Here is a 16524-nt window from a genome sequence, read left to right as displayed (position 1 = left end):
AGAAATGACAATATTCTATGCTGTAAGAGAGGTGAGGCGGCACTGCCATTTACTGCTTATGGGAGGCCAAACTTGAACCATCCTGGAAAGGAGCTTGGCATTATGAATTAAGACTCTTCCAATGATTCCTCCCGCCAGCCGCCATTTGGTCCAGCAAATGCTCCTTTAATAAAGTATCCAAAAAAGCCTGAAATGCAGACAACAATTTGTGCATAAGAGTGTTCATTACAGCATTCTTTTAAATGAGAAAACAATGAATGATCAGAAACAAAAAAGTGAAATACCAAAGAAGCACAAAGGCCCAACACTAAGGGAATGGGGAAGTAAATTATGGTGTGTCCAAAATTGAAAATATTGAGTAGTCAAATATTATGTTTATGAAGTTATTCTTAGTAATTTACAAAAATGCTTAGGATAAAATATTAAGTGAAATAAAGCAGGATTCAACACCATACATGTGATGTGCTCTCAACTGCTACATGAACATGCAAAAGAAAAAGGACCAGAAAGAAATAAGATCATTAGTTCATTCTAAATAATTAAAGTATAGATGATTGGCATTTTTTCCTTACAACAGTTTTCTACTTCCCTACAGTTTAAATGTTTTCCAGAGTTGATAATTACCAAAAAAAAATCCACCTGTTAAAAATTTCAGAAACTGAATATGCTTCAGCTTGCTATTCCACTCTGCCCCAGCCCAGGTCCAGATACTGCAGTGGGGAATGGGTGCACCTGAAGGGGGCGGGTGATGCGGCTGCAGGGCAGGTATAAAACGGCAACTCTCCTCCCCTGAGCCTAGCTCCTGGAAGGAGGCTTGCCCACTAGCTCCTACAGATTCCAGCCCAGCATAGAGCCAGGCCCAAGCCACCACCCCTGTTCCAGTGACAGGTGGGCAGGTGGAATGGGTGTTCTCAGCCCCAGCTTCATGTCACAATCACCCACAAGCATTTCAAACCTGGTGCCTAGGCCCCCTACAAGAGGTCCCCTACAGACTCTGGCTGGCCCTGGAGCCAGCATTTCAAAGTTCTCCATCTGATTCTCTTTGCCCAGGGCCTAGCCCTGCTGGGGAAGTAAAATCCTGGTAAAAGGGGCACAAAAACCAGAGGGCTAGAAATGGCGGAGGATGGTCGGCGGGTGCTTGGACTGGGCCTGTGCCACCTGCCTGAACCTGGGAGCAGGACTGCCCCTCTCACTGGCAGTCCCAGCCAGGGCAGCAAGCCAGACCAGGCCCCATAGGCCAAGGCTGGGAGGTGCAGGCCAGCACTGGGCTGCAGTCACAGGGAGTCTCAGGCGAACAGAGCAGGTGCCTGGACAGGACTGCTCCTCCATCATTCATACCCGCCTTTGATGAGTACTGATCAGACGGCAGGTGGGCAGGGCCCACAGGGCAGCAGGGTGCACCCTGTAGGGCCTCACAGAGCCAGGAGACTGGCACCGTGATGCCCACTCACTCCAGACGCAGATGTACTTTTCTTTCTTTCTTTTTTTTTGAGATGGAGTCTGGCCCTGTCACCCAGGCTGGAGTGCAGTGGTGCGATCTCGGCTCACTGCAAGCTCCGCCTCCCGGGTTCCCGCCATTCTCCTGCCTCAGCCTCTCCGAGTAGCTGGGACTACAGGTGCCCGCCACCACGCCCGGCTAATTTTTTGTATTTTTAGTAGAGACGGGGTTTCACCGTGGTCTCGATCTCCTGACCTCGTGATCCGCCCGCCTCGGCCTCCCAAAGTGCTGGGATTACAGGCGTGAGCCACCGCACCCAGCGTTTTTGAGACAGAGTTTCACTCTTGTTGCCCAGGCTGGAGTGCAATGGCGCAATCTCGGCTCACCACAACCTCCACCTCCCGGGTTCAAGCAATTCTCCTGCCTCAGCCTCCTGAGTAGCTGAGATTACAGGCATGTGCCACCACGCCCAGCTAATTTTTGTATTTTTAATAGAGACAGGGTTTCTCTATGTTGGTCAGGCTGGTCTCAAACTCCCAACCTCAGGTGATCCGCCAGCCTCGGCCTCCCAAAGTGCTGGGATTACAGGCGGGAGCCACTGCACCTGGTCGGATGTGCTTTTCTTCACGTTAAACTTTTTATTATAACTGTGGGTTTGCACGCAGTTGAGTTCCTTCACCAGTTTCCCCGAATGGCAACTGGCTACCATCCTGTGGAAATACAGCACAGTATTTTAAGCAGGCTATAACACAGGGACAGCAGCAACCTTGTTCAGATTTCCCCAGTTCTGCCTGCTCTCATTGGTGTGTGTGTGTTCGGTTCTGTACAACTTGATTGCATTGTTTGAAATATGTGAATACACCTATCTCATTTGCATCTCCTGGTCCTGCCACCTCCCTCTTTTGCAGGAGGCATCTTTTTGCCTGGGGTGGCCTGGACTTTCAAGAATAAAAACTCGGCTTTAGAATTCCAAAACCAGGCTTTCTGAGTTTGCACCTGGCCCACGGGCTTGAAAGGCAGACTTTGCTGAGATGAGGATTTTGTAAATCTTTTTTTTTTTTTTTTTTTTTTTGAGACAGGGTCTCGCTCTGTCGCCCAGGCTGGAGTGCAGTGGCTCAATCTCGGCTCACTGCAAGCTCCACCTCCTGGGTTTCACACCATTCTCCTGCCTCAGCCTCTCCAAGTAGCTGGGACTACAGGCGCCCGCCACCACGCCCGGCTAATTTTTTGTATTTTTAGTAGAGACGGGGTTTCACTGTGGTCTCGATCTCCTGACCTTGTGATCCGCCCGCCTCGGCCTCCCAAAGTGCTGGGATTACAAGCGTGAGCCACCGCGCCCGGCCTGTAAATCTTTTATCTCTTAATATTTCATGATAGGACTAGATGTCCTGGAATACAGGGGTGTCTGTGAGGGGCTCTGTCTGCCCTTAGGAGCCTCTGGGTGGAGGCTGCTCTTCAGGGCAGGCCCAGCAGGATAGACATGGTGGAGTAGAGGAGCTGAGTTTGTCCTTCCTGGGTTTCTCTGTGGCAGAGATAGAGGCCAGAAGCTTCTTATGCCTCAAATGGGGATGCAGAGCTTGACTGAGGTATGGGCAGGGGCAGGCTGGCCCCCCATGGCCCACCAGGGCTGGGCTTTTCCTATGACAGCCAGGTCTGAGGGTTGTAGTAAGGCCCAGAGTCCTGCCAGCTGCAGACCTGGTACCTGTGCCCATGGCACGCCAAGCAGGCTCCACCAGCCTCCCTAGCTGGACAGTGGCCAGCTCACACCGGGGCCAGCCGCTGCCTATGAACCTCGCCCTTTGCTCTTGCTTTGGGGCCCTCTGGGACTCCCAAAGAATTCAGATCTCGGAAGACCACACATTCTCTTGGGGTGTGTGAGTAGGGACCAAGCAGCCTTGAGACAGGGCCTGAGGGTGACCTGAAGCTAGAAAGCAGAGGGCAGCACTAGCAGGGAAAGCCCGTGTTGTCCTGGGTTGGCTTTCGGTGCTCCGCTGGGGAGGGCAGGCTGCAGTGGAACAGGCATGGGCTGCCAGCTGTGGACGCCGGGGAAGGGCAGGAATTGGCTCACTGTGCTACCCTCTCTACTTTTGTGTGAATTTAAACTTTGTAAACAAAAGTTAAGAAATCAAATAGAGCCTAACAATTATTGGATCAGACTGGGATTACAGGATGGAAGTAATACAGGTTTTCTCTGCCACACAGTGGGATGGGCTCTCAGGAAGATGGGAGCAGATAAAAAGAAAAAGCCATGATGGAGTTCTGGTCTGGACAAGGAGGTATAGATTTCTCCAGCTCCCCTCTTCTAAGTCCAGCTACAAACCCTGGAAATGGCACCAGAGATAGAGTCAAAGGAGGGTGTGGAAAGATGGAAGAGGAAGGTAAGCGCGTCAAGACCCTAGGACAGGAGGAACAGCCCAGCAGCAGGGAACCTTACAACCCCACCCGGCAGGAGGAAGTGGTCCAGGCCGGGCTGGGGGCTGGGCTCTGCCCAGGAGCCCAGGACCTGGGTTTCCCCAAGGGCTGGCAGTCAGGAAATGGGAAGGTGGAGAGGACCCTCAACCAAGGCTCTCACCAGGGAGGGGACACTGTCCCCTTGGCCGAGTCACTATCCTCTGCTCAGCCTCAGCTCCCTGACCTGAGAAATGAGGGAATTATGCCCATAGGGCAGCCGAGAGCACCGAATACAATCATGCACAGAGGAGGCCAGTGCACAGGAGGGCCTGGCACACAGGAGAAGCCGCGTAGCTGGTTTTGAATATGCGGATGCTGATACGGTGCTTCCCACAAATCGACAGTAGGAATACCTAGCCCTTGGCGTAGACAGGGCTGTGGAATAAGTGTTTGCTTGCTTATTCCTTACCATGACCCTATGAAGTAGGTTCCATTATTATCCTCACTTTACAGATGAGGAAACCAAGGCTCAGAGAGGTTAAGTAACTTGCTGAAGGCCACACAGCTGGTTAGACAGAGCTGGGGTGGGAACATAACACCTTTACTCCTAATGATAATGCTTAACTTTGTTTTCCTACAACTGAGGCTGAGACCTTCCTCCTTGACCCCCAGCCCATGTGGTCCCTCCAGGGACCAGCCTGAGGGTAGCAGGAGTGTCCCAACCCCAGTCACTCAAAAGCCAAAGTCAAGGGCAAAACACCTACCAGGAGGCCCTCACCCATCCCAAGGCTGGTCAAGACAGCGTGGCAGTCGAGACAGTATAGACGTGGGTGGCCTCAGTGTGGACTCTCTTCTCCAGCCCCCTTACCTGAGGGGTGCCTCTCCCAGCCTCATGGGCTCAGCTGAGCACCCACTGGCTCTGTGACCTTGGCAAGTGGCCTCACCTCCCTGGGGCTCAGCCTCCCCATCTGTAAGGAGAGGCCCACAGAGCTGCTGTTGGATTACAAGAGATGCGACCTGACAAAGGCTCAGCACGCAGACCTTGCCCGTAGGGTGATCATTGTCGTCAAAGACATGGCCTGAGGCCCTGGGTGCAGCGCAGCCTCCGGCCCAGCAGGTGTGAGCCACACCCCATCCCGTCTGCTGACAGAAATGTGCCTCCCTCTTGTCTGCTGGCCTGAACAGCACTTGTCACCAGCCCAGGCCTTCAGCCAGGTGGACCACTTGGTGCACCGCACACCCATGGTGTGACCGTGTCCCTGGACGCTCTGAGAATAGAGGAGATGCTGTTGCTGCCCCATAGGCCCTGGGCCCAGAGACGGACGCAGACTCCCCACCAGGAGCGGAGGTCCTCCCCAACCCTGAGTGTCTGATTCCCACAAACTCTCCTTCTTAAAGGAGGGCAGGGAGAGAAACGAACAGCAAGAACCATTGCTATTTGGTGCAAAAAGAAACATGGTCACTGAGAGATTCCAGGAAGTGTCAAGGCCAGGCAAGTTTACCGCTGCCGTGCTGATCCCTGGCCTAGGGACAGGTGAGCCCCCTCCCCACAGTGCCACAGGGGCGGGCAGGGCTCACTCCATAAAGCCACCACTGTGTCCCACCTCTGTGCCGCCACCCAGGGCCCGGGTCCCACCAAGGCCCTGGGGCCCTGCCCAAGAAGAAACTTCCATCAGAACAGTCAACTGACTTGTCAAGCCAACTGTAATCTAGCAAGAGGGCGACTCTTTAACGGCAGTGGCAATGAATGGAGGTAAAAAGAGCAGGACCTGGTGACGAGGAGCATGGGGGCCCGCCATCATCCTCCAGGAAAGGCACTGGCATCGAGTGAATTCCACAGACAGAGGGGTGCCCAGTCCAGCCGGCGGAGAGTGGAGCAGAGTGGGAGCTGGTCCCGTGCCCCAAAGGTCAGGTGAGGCTGCCTGGAAGGCACTGACCATGCCCTTCTGGACACCAGGGCCTGGGACTGAGGCCACCTTCTTCCACCTGTCCTCCGGCCCCTAGTGGCTCAGGCAGCTGGGGTGGGAGCAGCAAGCACCTCACGGTTGACTTTTCTCGGACTAGACCATTTCACCTTCAAAAGGGCCGCCATCCACCCCACTCCACCCCCAGGGAACGTCCCCACCAGTGGAGCTTGTCAAGCTGCTCAGTGCCCTCTCTGGTGGCTCCCCCGACCCGGCTGAGTCGGAACCCCTCTGGGCAGTGAATGACAGCCATCTGGGAGGAGACCCACTGGCCACCGGAAGCTGCGAGCAGTCACCCCCCACCCCATCCAGGCTGTGAGCCCGCCTCCGCCCCAGCCATCTAAAGACATGTCCCTTGGGAAGTTCCAAGCAGAAGAACCAGTCGATGCCCTTGGGGCAACGTTACCAGGTCCGTGTCCTGCCTCCCAAGCTGGCAGAACCCGCCAGGCCTGCCCACAGCCCCGCTGCCCGGGGAGGAGGGTGGGCTCCACTGGACAGACTCGGAATCCCGGCCAGGCAGAAGGCCAAGCCCCCCACCTGCCAAGAACCCCACGTCACACGCGAGGGCAGGGGGCCAGCCAGGGGGAGGTCACCGGGCCGGCAGGGCGGGGGGGCGGGCAAGGGCCGGGGAAGCCCGGGACCACACTGCCCCTCCGAATTGCTCAGGTTCTCCTCCTCTGTTTATCCTACCCTCTTCCCCTAAGGACTGAAGCGGGCCTGGACGTCCTGGAGAGAGGGCACAAAGAACAGCGAGGCCCTGGGCGGGCGTGGAGGGAAGGGAATGGCCCTTCCGAAGCCCCGGGCCTCTTCCAGTGCGGTCCTCGAACCGAACCGCAGGACCTCTGCTGTCCCCGGGCAGCGGCCGGAGCGCGTCCCTCGGGCCCTGGGAAGACCTGCCGCGTCTGCGGGCTGCGTGGGAGCCCAGGCGCCCCGCGGTGCTGGAGGAGGAGCCCAGCACGGGGCCGCTGGGCGGCAAAGGGGCAGAGGGAGCCGGCTCCCTGGAAGAGGCGGCTGCGGACGGGGACTGGCGACCTCGGAGAAGGTGGCGTCCACGGCGCGCAGCCCGGCGCCCCAAGCCTGCCGCCGGGTCGCGGTCGGGGCCGGGGCCGGGCCCCGCGGGTCCGCGCGAGCCGGAGTCCCCTCTAAAAGTTTGTCCCCAAACAAAACCCCTCTCTCCGCCCCGCGTGGGCAGCGGGGCCCGCCCCAGGGGAGGCTCTGAGGACAGACGCGACTGCCCTCCTACACCCCTTGGCAAACAACAATGGGCGGCCGCCGGACGAACGACGAGGGAAGCGGGTGTGGAAAATCCCCCAATTTTTTGCAAAGTCAACCGCGGGCGCTCGGGGACCGGGCCGCGTGCTGCCCCCGCGCGGCCGTCCGCGGGACTGTGCGCCGGGAGGGGGCGCTGCGGTTGATCTCGTGGTTCTCAGACTCTGAGACCGCACGGTGGGCCGGGAATGAGGCTTCATTCCTGAAGCCGAACGTTAATGCCTTTTCTGGGATCATCACAGTCTGCTACTAGCCGTGTTCTTTTACTTTTCTTTGCCATTAAGTCAGAGATCAGACACCAAAGAATTGGTGAAGTGGATCTTCAGGGGACAAAGCCACTGAGAAGAGCTGCCAGTGCTTTTCCCTGGACTCCACAAGCAGTCAGGGCTAGAAGCTGCCCCTAGCAAACACTTAGTTCATATGCACTCTCGGGGCTGGGGCAAACCTTGGCCACAGAGGAGATCACCCAGGGAAGAAAGGAAACAGCACGCAGAGCGCGCCTCCTGAGGGCCTGGCTGTGTCCGCTGACCTCCTGGAACCCCACGCCAGCCCCGGACTGCGCGCTTCTGTCCATTTTCCAAGACATGACGCTGAGGACTCATCGCGGGGAGTACCGAGAAGTGGTGGGGAATAGCGTGATGCAAGCTGCCCCGCCAACGAGGGCTCGAGCTGCCTTCCACTCGGCTCAAGTGTCCACTGATGGGTGGCTCATCTGACTTGGTTTTCAGACCCCAGAAACTCACCTACAGCCTTGGGGTCTCAGGTGCATGTGCAGGGCTTCAATCAAAGTGGAAGATTGAGCAAAGTCCTGTAGGAAGCCAGGCAGATTTCCCTCCTCTTAAGAGAATTCTGGAAAGAAAGGGCTTCCTGGCTAATGTGAGTGCTCCCCATCAGCCAGTGTGGCAGGTATGAAGTTTGATTAAATAGCTTGTTCTGAGAGATGTTGCTCCATGGGTCAGGCTGCTCTGGCTCCCATTCAAGGGTGGGACCTTATCACAGGCACTTCGTCCCTGCCTGGGCCTCAGTTTCCCCCTTGGGACAGTGAGATCATCACAGGGTGGAGCCATGGCCCAAGTACTGATGGCTTCGTTGGCCTTCGGAGCTGCTCCAGTTTCCCTTGAACACTCTGGGCCCACGTTCCCCCTTGGTGGCAGTGACGGTCACCAGGCTCTGAGGAGTAGCCCCTGTAGACGCTCTCACTGCCCTCATCCCTGGCCTGGGGAGCTGGGGCAAGTGCAGAGGTGGGGAAGGGCAGGGTTCTGGGGCTCACAGCAGGAATCAGGATCCCAGCTCCGCTGACTCTCATGGGGTGAGAGTGGTTGACCTTGGAACCAGGGTCTTAACCCCTTTGAACCACAGTTTTCTCTTCTGTAAATGGATATCACAGCCTACCCCCGCAGATTTGCTGATGGAATTGGAACTGACACCTCTACAATGCCTGGCACCCAGCAGGTCTCCAAAAGAGCAGCCTTAATTATGATGTAGCACTTGGTAGAGGATTCTTATCTGGGTAAGGACATCTAGGGGGTGGACCCGGGGCAGCTCTGCTCCCCTAGGCCATACAGGAAGGCTCCCCAGGGCTCAGGCACAGACTGTGTCAAGGGGCTGCAGGCAAAAGCAGGCAGGTCTAAGCACACTGCAGGGCGGCCCCACCTGTGTTCCACGGGGACTGCACCCCCACTCCTACAGGAATGAGTCATTTCTGGAGAAGCTTGACCAAGCTGCCCCCAGGACCCTCGGGCCAGGGACAGTTTTAAAGCAGCCCACAAGATGAGCAGGGGCTTCGGGGCCCTAAGTCCCACTGAGGACCCCACACCATGGACTCCAGGGTGCGCTGGGCTGTGTTGAGGGAGCTGCACCCGCCTGTCCACAGCGGATATTCCTGCGGTCCCTTTGGAAAATGCATGCCGCCTGCTCAGCTGGGTTTGGGGTGTTGGTTTTTCCAGCTCTCTGGGTTTGCTTCCAGGAGGGCTTTCTGGTGTGACGTTGTCTACGTTTAACAGCTTTACTGAGGCATGATTGACACCAGATGATCGCTTCCGGTCCCCAACAGAACGGAAGGCAGGGCACCACCACCCCTGCCCCGCCCCTGGCAGGGCTTGATGTGGACACTGGGAGCCCACGCCTGGCAGCCAGACTCGCTCCCAGAGCCCGCGCTGGCCTGAACCAACACACTAGGGCCCACCGCGGCCGGCCCTGCAGCTGTGAGATCCTGGCAGGTCCCAGCCCCGCTCCTGCGCTTCCGACGGGCTGCAGCCTCCGAGTACTGCCAGAGCCCAAGCAGCGTGAGTGGGCACCTGGCGGGACCCCCGCCCACGAATGCTGCGTGCTTGCCAGGCTGGACGGCGGCAAGTGAGGAGCCCGCACCATCCGGCCCACACGTGAGCCAGCGGGGAGCGAGCCCTCCGCAGCCAGGATGGGCCCGGGCCGCTGGACTCTCCAACCGACCCACGAAAGACACTCACGTTTCTTAAGAATTGGCTCAATGTTTTGTAACTCTTTCATTGGAGTATAATAAACATGGAGGGGGGAAAATGCACCTTGTCTGAAATTCCTTTCAAACAAGGAGGGAGCCATAAAGCTGGTCCGCAGACCTCTGCAGACAGCCCAACATCGCTTCAATGCGGGGCTGCGGGGCACTGTCCCAAAGCCAGCCGCAGGGGTGAGGGGGTCGAGCAGGAAAGGAAAGCCTCGCTTTCCCTCTCGGCCCCGATGGTGGGCGGCCCCCGCCGCCCTGGTCCCTGGAAGTGCAGCCCAGTCGGCTAGCGTCTAACTTCAGCGCCCCAGCGTGCAAGGTCAAGGCCTTTCCTCCCGTGCGGGCTGCGAGGACTCGGGCGGCCGGGACTTGGGGAGGAGGGGGTACGGACCCAGGCTCCAGATGCCCCAGCCGCCGAGCCCCCTTGCCGCGGCCCCAGCCCAGACAGCCTCCCACGCCTGGGCTCCGCACTGCCGGTTGGTCCCCCCTTCCCCTGCGGGCGGAATCACTTCCCAGTCGCTGGCTGCCCGCCTGCTAGCGGCCTTGCCACCGCAGCAGACCCAGGTCCCGCGCCCAGCACCCGCGGCGAACCCCGGCACTCCGCAGGCGGGGCCGAGGATCGGCGCGGGCGGCGACTGCAAGAGACGCCACGGGGGCGGGCCGGGGGCGGGCCGGGGCGGGGCGGCGGCGGACTGCGGAGACGCGGCGGCGCGCGGGGCGGCGCAGAGCGTTCTCGGCGCGGAGCGGAGCGGGGGGGGTTCCGGGGCCGGGGGAGCCGAGGGAAGTCGGGGTCGGGCGGGCCGGGGCCGGGGGGGACCCGGGGGTCGGGGCCGGCCGCCGGGGGCCGGTGCCGGCCCGGGGGGGGGGGGAGGCAGTGGCCCGGCCTCCTGCCTCAAGCCCCGGCGATGGTGACACATGCGGCGGCGGCGCGCCGGCGGCAGGACCATGGTTGAGCGCGCCAGCAAGTTCGTGCTGGTGGTGGCGGGCTCGGTGTGCTTCATGCTCATCTTGTACCAGTACGCGGGCCCGGGACTGAGCCTGGGCGCGCCTGGCGGCCGCGCGCCGCCCGACGACCTGGACCTGTTCCCCACGCCCGACCCCCACTACGAGAAGAAGTACTACTTCCCGGTCCGCGAGCTGGAGCGCTCGCTGCGTTTCGACATGAAGGGCGACGACGTGATCGTCTTCCTGCACATCCAGAAGACGGGCGGCACCACCTTCGGCCGCCACCTCGTGCAGAACGTACGCCTCGAGGTGCCGTGCGACTGCCGGCCCGGCCAGAAGAAGTGCACCTGCTACCGGCCCAACCGCCGCGAGACTTGGCTCTTCTCCCGCTTCTCCACCGGCTGGAGCTGCGGGCTGCACGCCGACTGGACCGAACTCACCAACTGCGTGCCCGGCGTGCTGGACCGCCGCGACTCCGCCGTGCTGCGCACGCCCAGGTGAGCGCCCGGGCGGCGGGATCCTCGCGCAGCTGCGCCCCCGAGGCCGGGCCGTATGCCCGCCGGGCTGTGCTGGGTCGGCCCTGCCTTCCCCACCCCCTTCCGCCCTCTTGGGGGCCCCCACTCGCCACCACCCCTCCCGACCTGCCGAGCGCCCGAGGCTCCCAGCTGCTCTGGTTGGGCCGGCTGTCACCGCGCTTTCTGACCTCGCTCTCACCCTCTTCCTTGCCTTGTGCTGCCCCACTGCCGGCTTGGCTGCGCAGCGCCCGGGTTTTCCCCGGGGTCCCCGCCCGCTGCCCTCGGGCCACCTTACCTGCTGTGCGCGGTGAGGTCTGGCCCGCCGGACTTGGGGACGCGGGCTTCTGGGTGTGTGCGTGGCCTACTTGGAATGTTGGCTTCCCCGTGCCGCTTCGGTGCTGTGGTCCCAAAAGTGGAAGTGAGAGTAGTGAGGTGCCGCCCCTGTGCCTGGAGTGCCTGCCTTCGAAGGGTGGAGGAGCTGCCAGGGAAGGGGGCTAGCTCTGCCCGCCTGCCTGCCGGTGTGTGCAGGTAGAACAAAGGCCCTGTTGACCTGGGGCTGGAGGCAGGGAGGAGGCAGTACCGCCTGTCCTCCCAGTGGGGCCTGCCAGCCGAATTCTTCCAGGCACAGGCTTGCCTGGAGAGAGGAACAAAAGCCAGCCTATGGGGGACCACCTTCCCCAGGAAGCCACCAGCCAGGTTGGGGGTAGTTGAGCTGGTCCAGGGGACTTGTGCTGCCACACCCCTTCTCTGGGGTCCCCCAGCCCCATGTCTGCGGGAGTTGGGGAGCATAGAGCTGAGCTGCGTGAGGACACGGAGCATGGGAGGGGTGCCGGGGCAGCTCTTCTGGGAAGCCGTTTGTAGGGAAACCTGGGGTGCTGGTGGGTTTCCAGCAGTTAAAGTTGGGGTTATTTTCCTCCTGTTCCTGTTGGTGCCCATTCGTCCTGCAGGGATGTCCTGCGAGGCCTTTCTCCCCAAAGTCTGGGCTGGGAAGGGCCAGGAGCAGGGCTTCTTGTCTGCCTTTTGTTTCTCTTCCAAATTTGCCTTAGGACTGAGTTTGCAGACAGGCTGGTGGTAGGAGGCTGGGCGGTTGTAGGCGTGTTGGCTGGCACTCTTGGGTCCAGAGGCTGTAGGCTCTCAGGTGTGCCTGGGGAGCCTGGAAGGTCCAGCCAGCCTGGAGCTGAGTCGAGTCCGAGACACTGCTCCCCTGCACAGACCTCAATCCTTGCTCTGTGGTCTTTCTCAGACTGTCAGGAAATTGAGGTCCTAGAGTTGGAGGGGCATCTTCCCACTTTCCTTTCTCCCCCCACCCCCCACTGTACACACACACACACACACACACACACACACTCTGCAGCTCCCAGCCTGGGAGGTGATGTTCTGGAAATTGGGGTCCTAGAGTTGGAGGGGCATCTTCCCACTTTCCTTTCTCCCCCCGTCCCCCACTGTACACACACACACACACACACACTGCAGCTCCCAGCCTGGGAGGTGATGTTCTGAGCCCCTTACGGCCACATTCTACGCTTGGCGGTCACAGAGCTGCCTGTCTAGGGCCCCTGAAGGATTGCTTCTGGCCCAGCACTTAGTCTGCTCTGCACAGATGCACGTTCCTGCTGCAGGGCCCCCCTAACCCTGGTCCAGCCGCTCTGTGCTAGGCTCAGCTGTGCCTGGGACCACAGCCATGCCCCCACCCACCCTTCTGCCAGCCAGAGCAGTAGGCTCCCAGAGTTGGTCACTGACCAATACCAACAGACGCCTCCCTACCTGTGGGGGCTGCAAGGGTGGGGGCCACCCCCTTTGCCAGAGGGACTTAGCTCAGCAGCTTAAGAGGAGTGCGTGGAAGCTTCGGGCCGCCAAGAAGCTGGAGCTTTTGAAGCAAGCCTGCTCAGCAGAGGCCATCTCAGCCCTAGATTGCAACCAGGATGCTCTTCCTGCAGCCCCGCATGCCTGTGGGTCCCCAGGGTGAAGGGCCTTGGCCTCCTTTCTCTGGAGTTTGTCCATGAGAGTGGGAGGACCAGGTGGGGCCGATGGGGCCCCAGGTGCTACACCAGGAAGGCCCGGCTCCCCCTGCCCAGGGACCATGTGTGGAGCAAGAATGGAAAACGCAGATGCCTCAGGCGGAGGTGGGCTGCCAGCCTGGAAATTGCTAGCTCAGCAGCATGCGGCAGGGTTGGGAGAGGCTTCCAGGGCCATCAGGAGGCCCCCTCTTCCGCCCACTCTGGGAGTGGGTTGTGCTACCAGGCAGGTGACAGCACCCCGCCCTCTTCTCCGCCTCCACTCCCTTCAGTTCTGTTGCAGGCACTAGGTAGATTGCTTTTTTAATGAGCTTCCTCAGGAGGCAAGGTAATCTTGGCTTTGTGCTCACAGGGCCGAGCTGCACTGAGTTCCACCTGCTGAGCACTGCCCCGCCACCTGAGTCCTCTGGCCCAGGCTGGGGCTGGGCTAAGCTGCTGTGCTGTGGCGGTTGGGATGTGCTTCCTCCATCTGCCCAGGGACCCAGCAACTCTCTGTCAGGGGCAGTGCCCGTCCCTGCTGGGGTGCTTGGTGTTAAGTGGGCTTGGTGTCAGGAGACTCAGGTGTCACCCTGGCCCTCCTGCGATGTCTTCACTCTGGCTCTGCACTGCCCTCTCCGTGTTCTCTGAGGACTGAGACCCTCTTTTCCTCCTGTCTCTGCCCACCTCCCTGCCCAAGGCTGGCTCCTGGAACGTCTCCACCAAGCCCCTCCCATCCCCTGCTGCGGTTTGGGAGGGCCTCAGTGGGCCTGTGGTGTGCATAAGAGAGGTGGGGCTCTTCCGGGCTGCCAGCCTCCCCATTGCACAGTGTCAGCCTGGGCTGCTCTGAGCTGGGCGTCCATGGAGACGGACAGGCTTTTGACGTCTTCCTGGAATATGGTTTGGAACTTCCAGTGGCTGTTAGTGCTTGGCTGCCTTGGTAGAGAAGAACAAGTGTGAGCAGAGCGTTGGCGGGTCCGTCTTTGGTCCCGTGTTCACCGTGGGGGCTGCCTCATCTGCCGACATCAGCCAGGGTGCTTGTAAGACTGCACTGGAAGGACGTTTGCTGGCTGGCCTCGAAGAGGTGTGGCCATCCCCAGGCAGCAGCCAAATGGCCAGCCATTCCAGGGACCACTTGGTTAGAATGTCTTAGCACCCCACACTCCGCTGTCACTCAGAGGGTCCAGACGGTGCTCCAGAGCCAGAACCTCCCTCCTTCCTCTTCTCGTCTGCCTGAAGGCAACGCAAGAGCAGGCATGGTCAAGGTCTTGCCCAGGCCACCCTGGAAATGTCTCTGAAATCATGTAGGCTTCATTTGGGGCCACGGAGGGTATCTGGAGCCCAAGTGTGGCGTCTGGGCCACCGTGGCCAGGGACCCAGGCCCAGCTCATGTCCTCTCTGCACCAGGACCTCTCTGGAGCCTTTAGTGGGCTCGCAGCTTCTGTGACGTTGCCCTGCAGAGACAGTGCTTCCTTGCAGGAGGGATGGCGCAGTAGCCCGCACCCTCGCCTGTGACCTGCCCTCCGTGATCCTGAAGCCTTCTCAGACTCCAGAAATCCGCCTGGTGCTGGGTCTGTGTGCCCTCCACCTGGCGTGCCTGCTCCCCTCTCCCACTGTCCTGCCTGCTCCTCCCCTCCTTTCAGTCTCTGCTCAGATGCCCCTTCCTCCAGGAAGCCTTCCCTGGCTTTCTGTTCCTAGGCTCCCCGTTGCCTTAGGCGCCTCAACTGCTCTCCCGTCTGCCACCCTGGCACCTGTACAGTGCATTGGCACTGCCCTCGTGCTGGCACCGTGAGAATTTTTTTTTCCTGGGCTCTGTCCCCGCCCTTTCCCTGTGACTCGGGTTCACAGAGTCAGCTTTGAGTGTCATGCTGTTCCCTGAGAACCTGGGGACTCCTTGGTGGGGCACCAGGTGGGGGTGGGGCTCCTTGGTGGGGCAGACCAGGTGGGGGTGGGGCTTCTTGGTGGGGCACACCAGGTGGGGGTGGGACTCCTTGGTGGGGCGCACCGGGGGGGGTGGGGCTCCTTGGTGGGGTGCACCAGCTGGGGGTGGGCTTAGATGAGAGCCTTTGTTTCCGTGGCACACGACAGTTTCCACCTTACCTTCATAACTGCTTTCTTCTTTGAGATCAAGGGACAAACCTTCATCTGCTGTGATGGGGACAGATGTTACCCAGAGCATGTGACTGGGGCCAATGAACAGGACCTGGGGACCAGGCTTGGGGTGTCACTGTGCCTGCATTGCCTAGAGAGGCCTTTGGTTAAGATGAGAAAGGAATCTGTGGTCAAGATGCTCGTAGATTTTCACTAAAAACAGATAAAAAATCCTTTTTTTTTTTTTAAGCAGACACATGATAAGGCAAACTTATGAATGGTTTGGTGGCAAGATCATTTTAGATGGTCCTCTGGCTTGGGAGATCATTTCTGCCATGCTGCTCTGGTGGTCTTCAAGCCACAGCTTCCTGTCCTAGGCACTTCACACATAAAACCTGGGCCACAGGGAGCCCTGGGAACTCCTGCTCCTGGATCAGAGAGCCCAGTCCCAGAGAGTTCAGTGCCCACCTTGGTCTGCCCACCTTGGTCCCCAGGGCCAGGGAATCCAGGTTTCTTTCTCAGCGGGAGTTCTGGCTGCCACGCGGGGGAGTGGCCATGTTGGGTCTGGCGTCCTCCAGGGCCCAGGAGGAAGGAGGAGAAGGGGCCTGGTCTTGTCGTCCTTCAGGGACTTGGAGGCTTTTTCTCTCACACCCCCCTTTGTTGTGGTTATAATGATTGTTTGGTAGATGAGTGGGAGGAAAGTATGAGGCAGAGGGAGAAAAGGAAAATCATCCATTCCCCATACATGGTTTTTCCACTGTAATTGAAGCCGTCATATAAATTACACCATAAATGTTATCTGTGGTCATTAAAAACTTAATATTTGGGTGGCTGCAGCTGCTCCGCTCTAGGTGTGCCACCGCTGGCTGGCAGTGGGTGAATGTGCAGGTTGCCCATTCTGTACTCTGTGGGGACTGCTGCAGGAATGCTCCTCATGTGTCAATGTTCTGCATAGCTCTCATTTCCTCTGGAGATGCCTAGGAGTGGAATTTCTGAGTTGAATAGTCTGAATGTTTTACTGCTCTCGGTACAAATGTTACCTTCCTCTTCAGAACACCCACTCCTGGTATGCTCCCACCTGTGGTCTGTGAGCACCCATGTCAGTGGCACGCTCATTGGTACTGAATAGCATGTGAATATTTTTTTGAGATGGAGTCTCACTCTGTCCAGTGCAGTCTGGACAATGATGGCGCGATCTCAGCTCACTGCAACCTCTGCGTACCAGTTTCAAGCGATTGTCCTGCCTCAGCCTCCCAAGTAGCTGGGATTACAGGTGCCCATCACCACACCTGGCTAATTTTTTTATATTTTTAGTAGAGACGGGGTTTCTCCATGTTGGCCAGGCTAGTCTCGAACTGGGGACCTCAGGTGATCTGCTCGCCTTCGCTTGCCAAAGTGCTGGGATGACAGGCGTTAGCCACCGCGCTGGCCTATTGTGAATTTT

General features: G+C 59.1%; 1 protein-coding gene across 2 annotated transcripts in view; it reads left to right on the top strand.

Annotated features, from left to right (window-relative positions):
- Positions 1–10440: 10440 nt before the first annotated feature.
- Positions 10441–16524, top strand: part of HS6ST1 (heparan sulfate 6-O-sulfotransferase 1) — a 32392-nt gene continuing 26308 nt past the window's right edge. Inside the window, exon 1 of one of the 2 annotated variants that reach the window (XM_032145835.2) lies at positions 10441–10980. In XM_032145835.2, the coding sequence (XP_032001726.1) occupies positions 10454–10980 (527 nt within the window). In that variant the 5' untranslated portion in view covers positions 10441–10453. Of the gene's footprint in view, positions 10985–16524 lie in introns of those variants that run through there. The other variant, XM_032145836.1, reaches the window with a different exon arrangement.

The sequence above is a fragment of the Hylobates moloch genome, unplaced genomic scaffold (genome assembly GCF_009828535.3).
Source record: "Hylobates moloch isolate HMO894 unplaced genomic scaffold, HMol_V3 SCAFFOLD_24, whole genome shotgun sequence".
NCBI classification, from domain to species: domain Eukaryota; kingdom Metazoa; phylum Chordata; class Mammalia; order Primates; family Hylobatidae; genus Hylobates; species Hylobates moloch.
The sequence above is the reverse complement of the archived record's forward strand: the minus strand, read 5'-3'. Positions and strand labels throughout refer to the sequence as shown.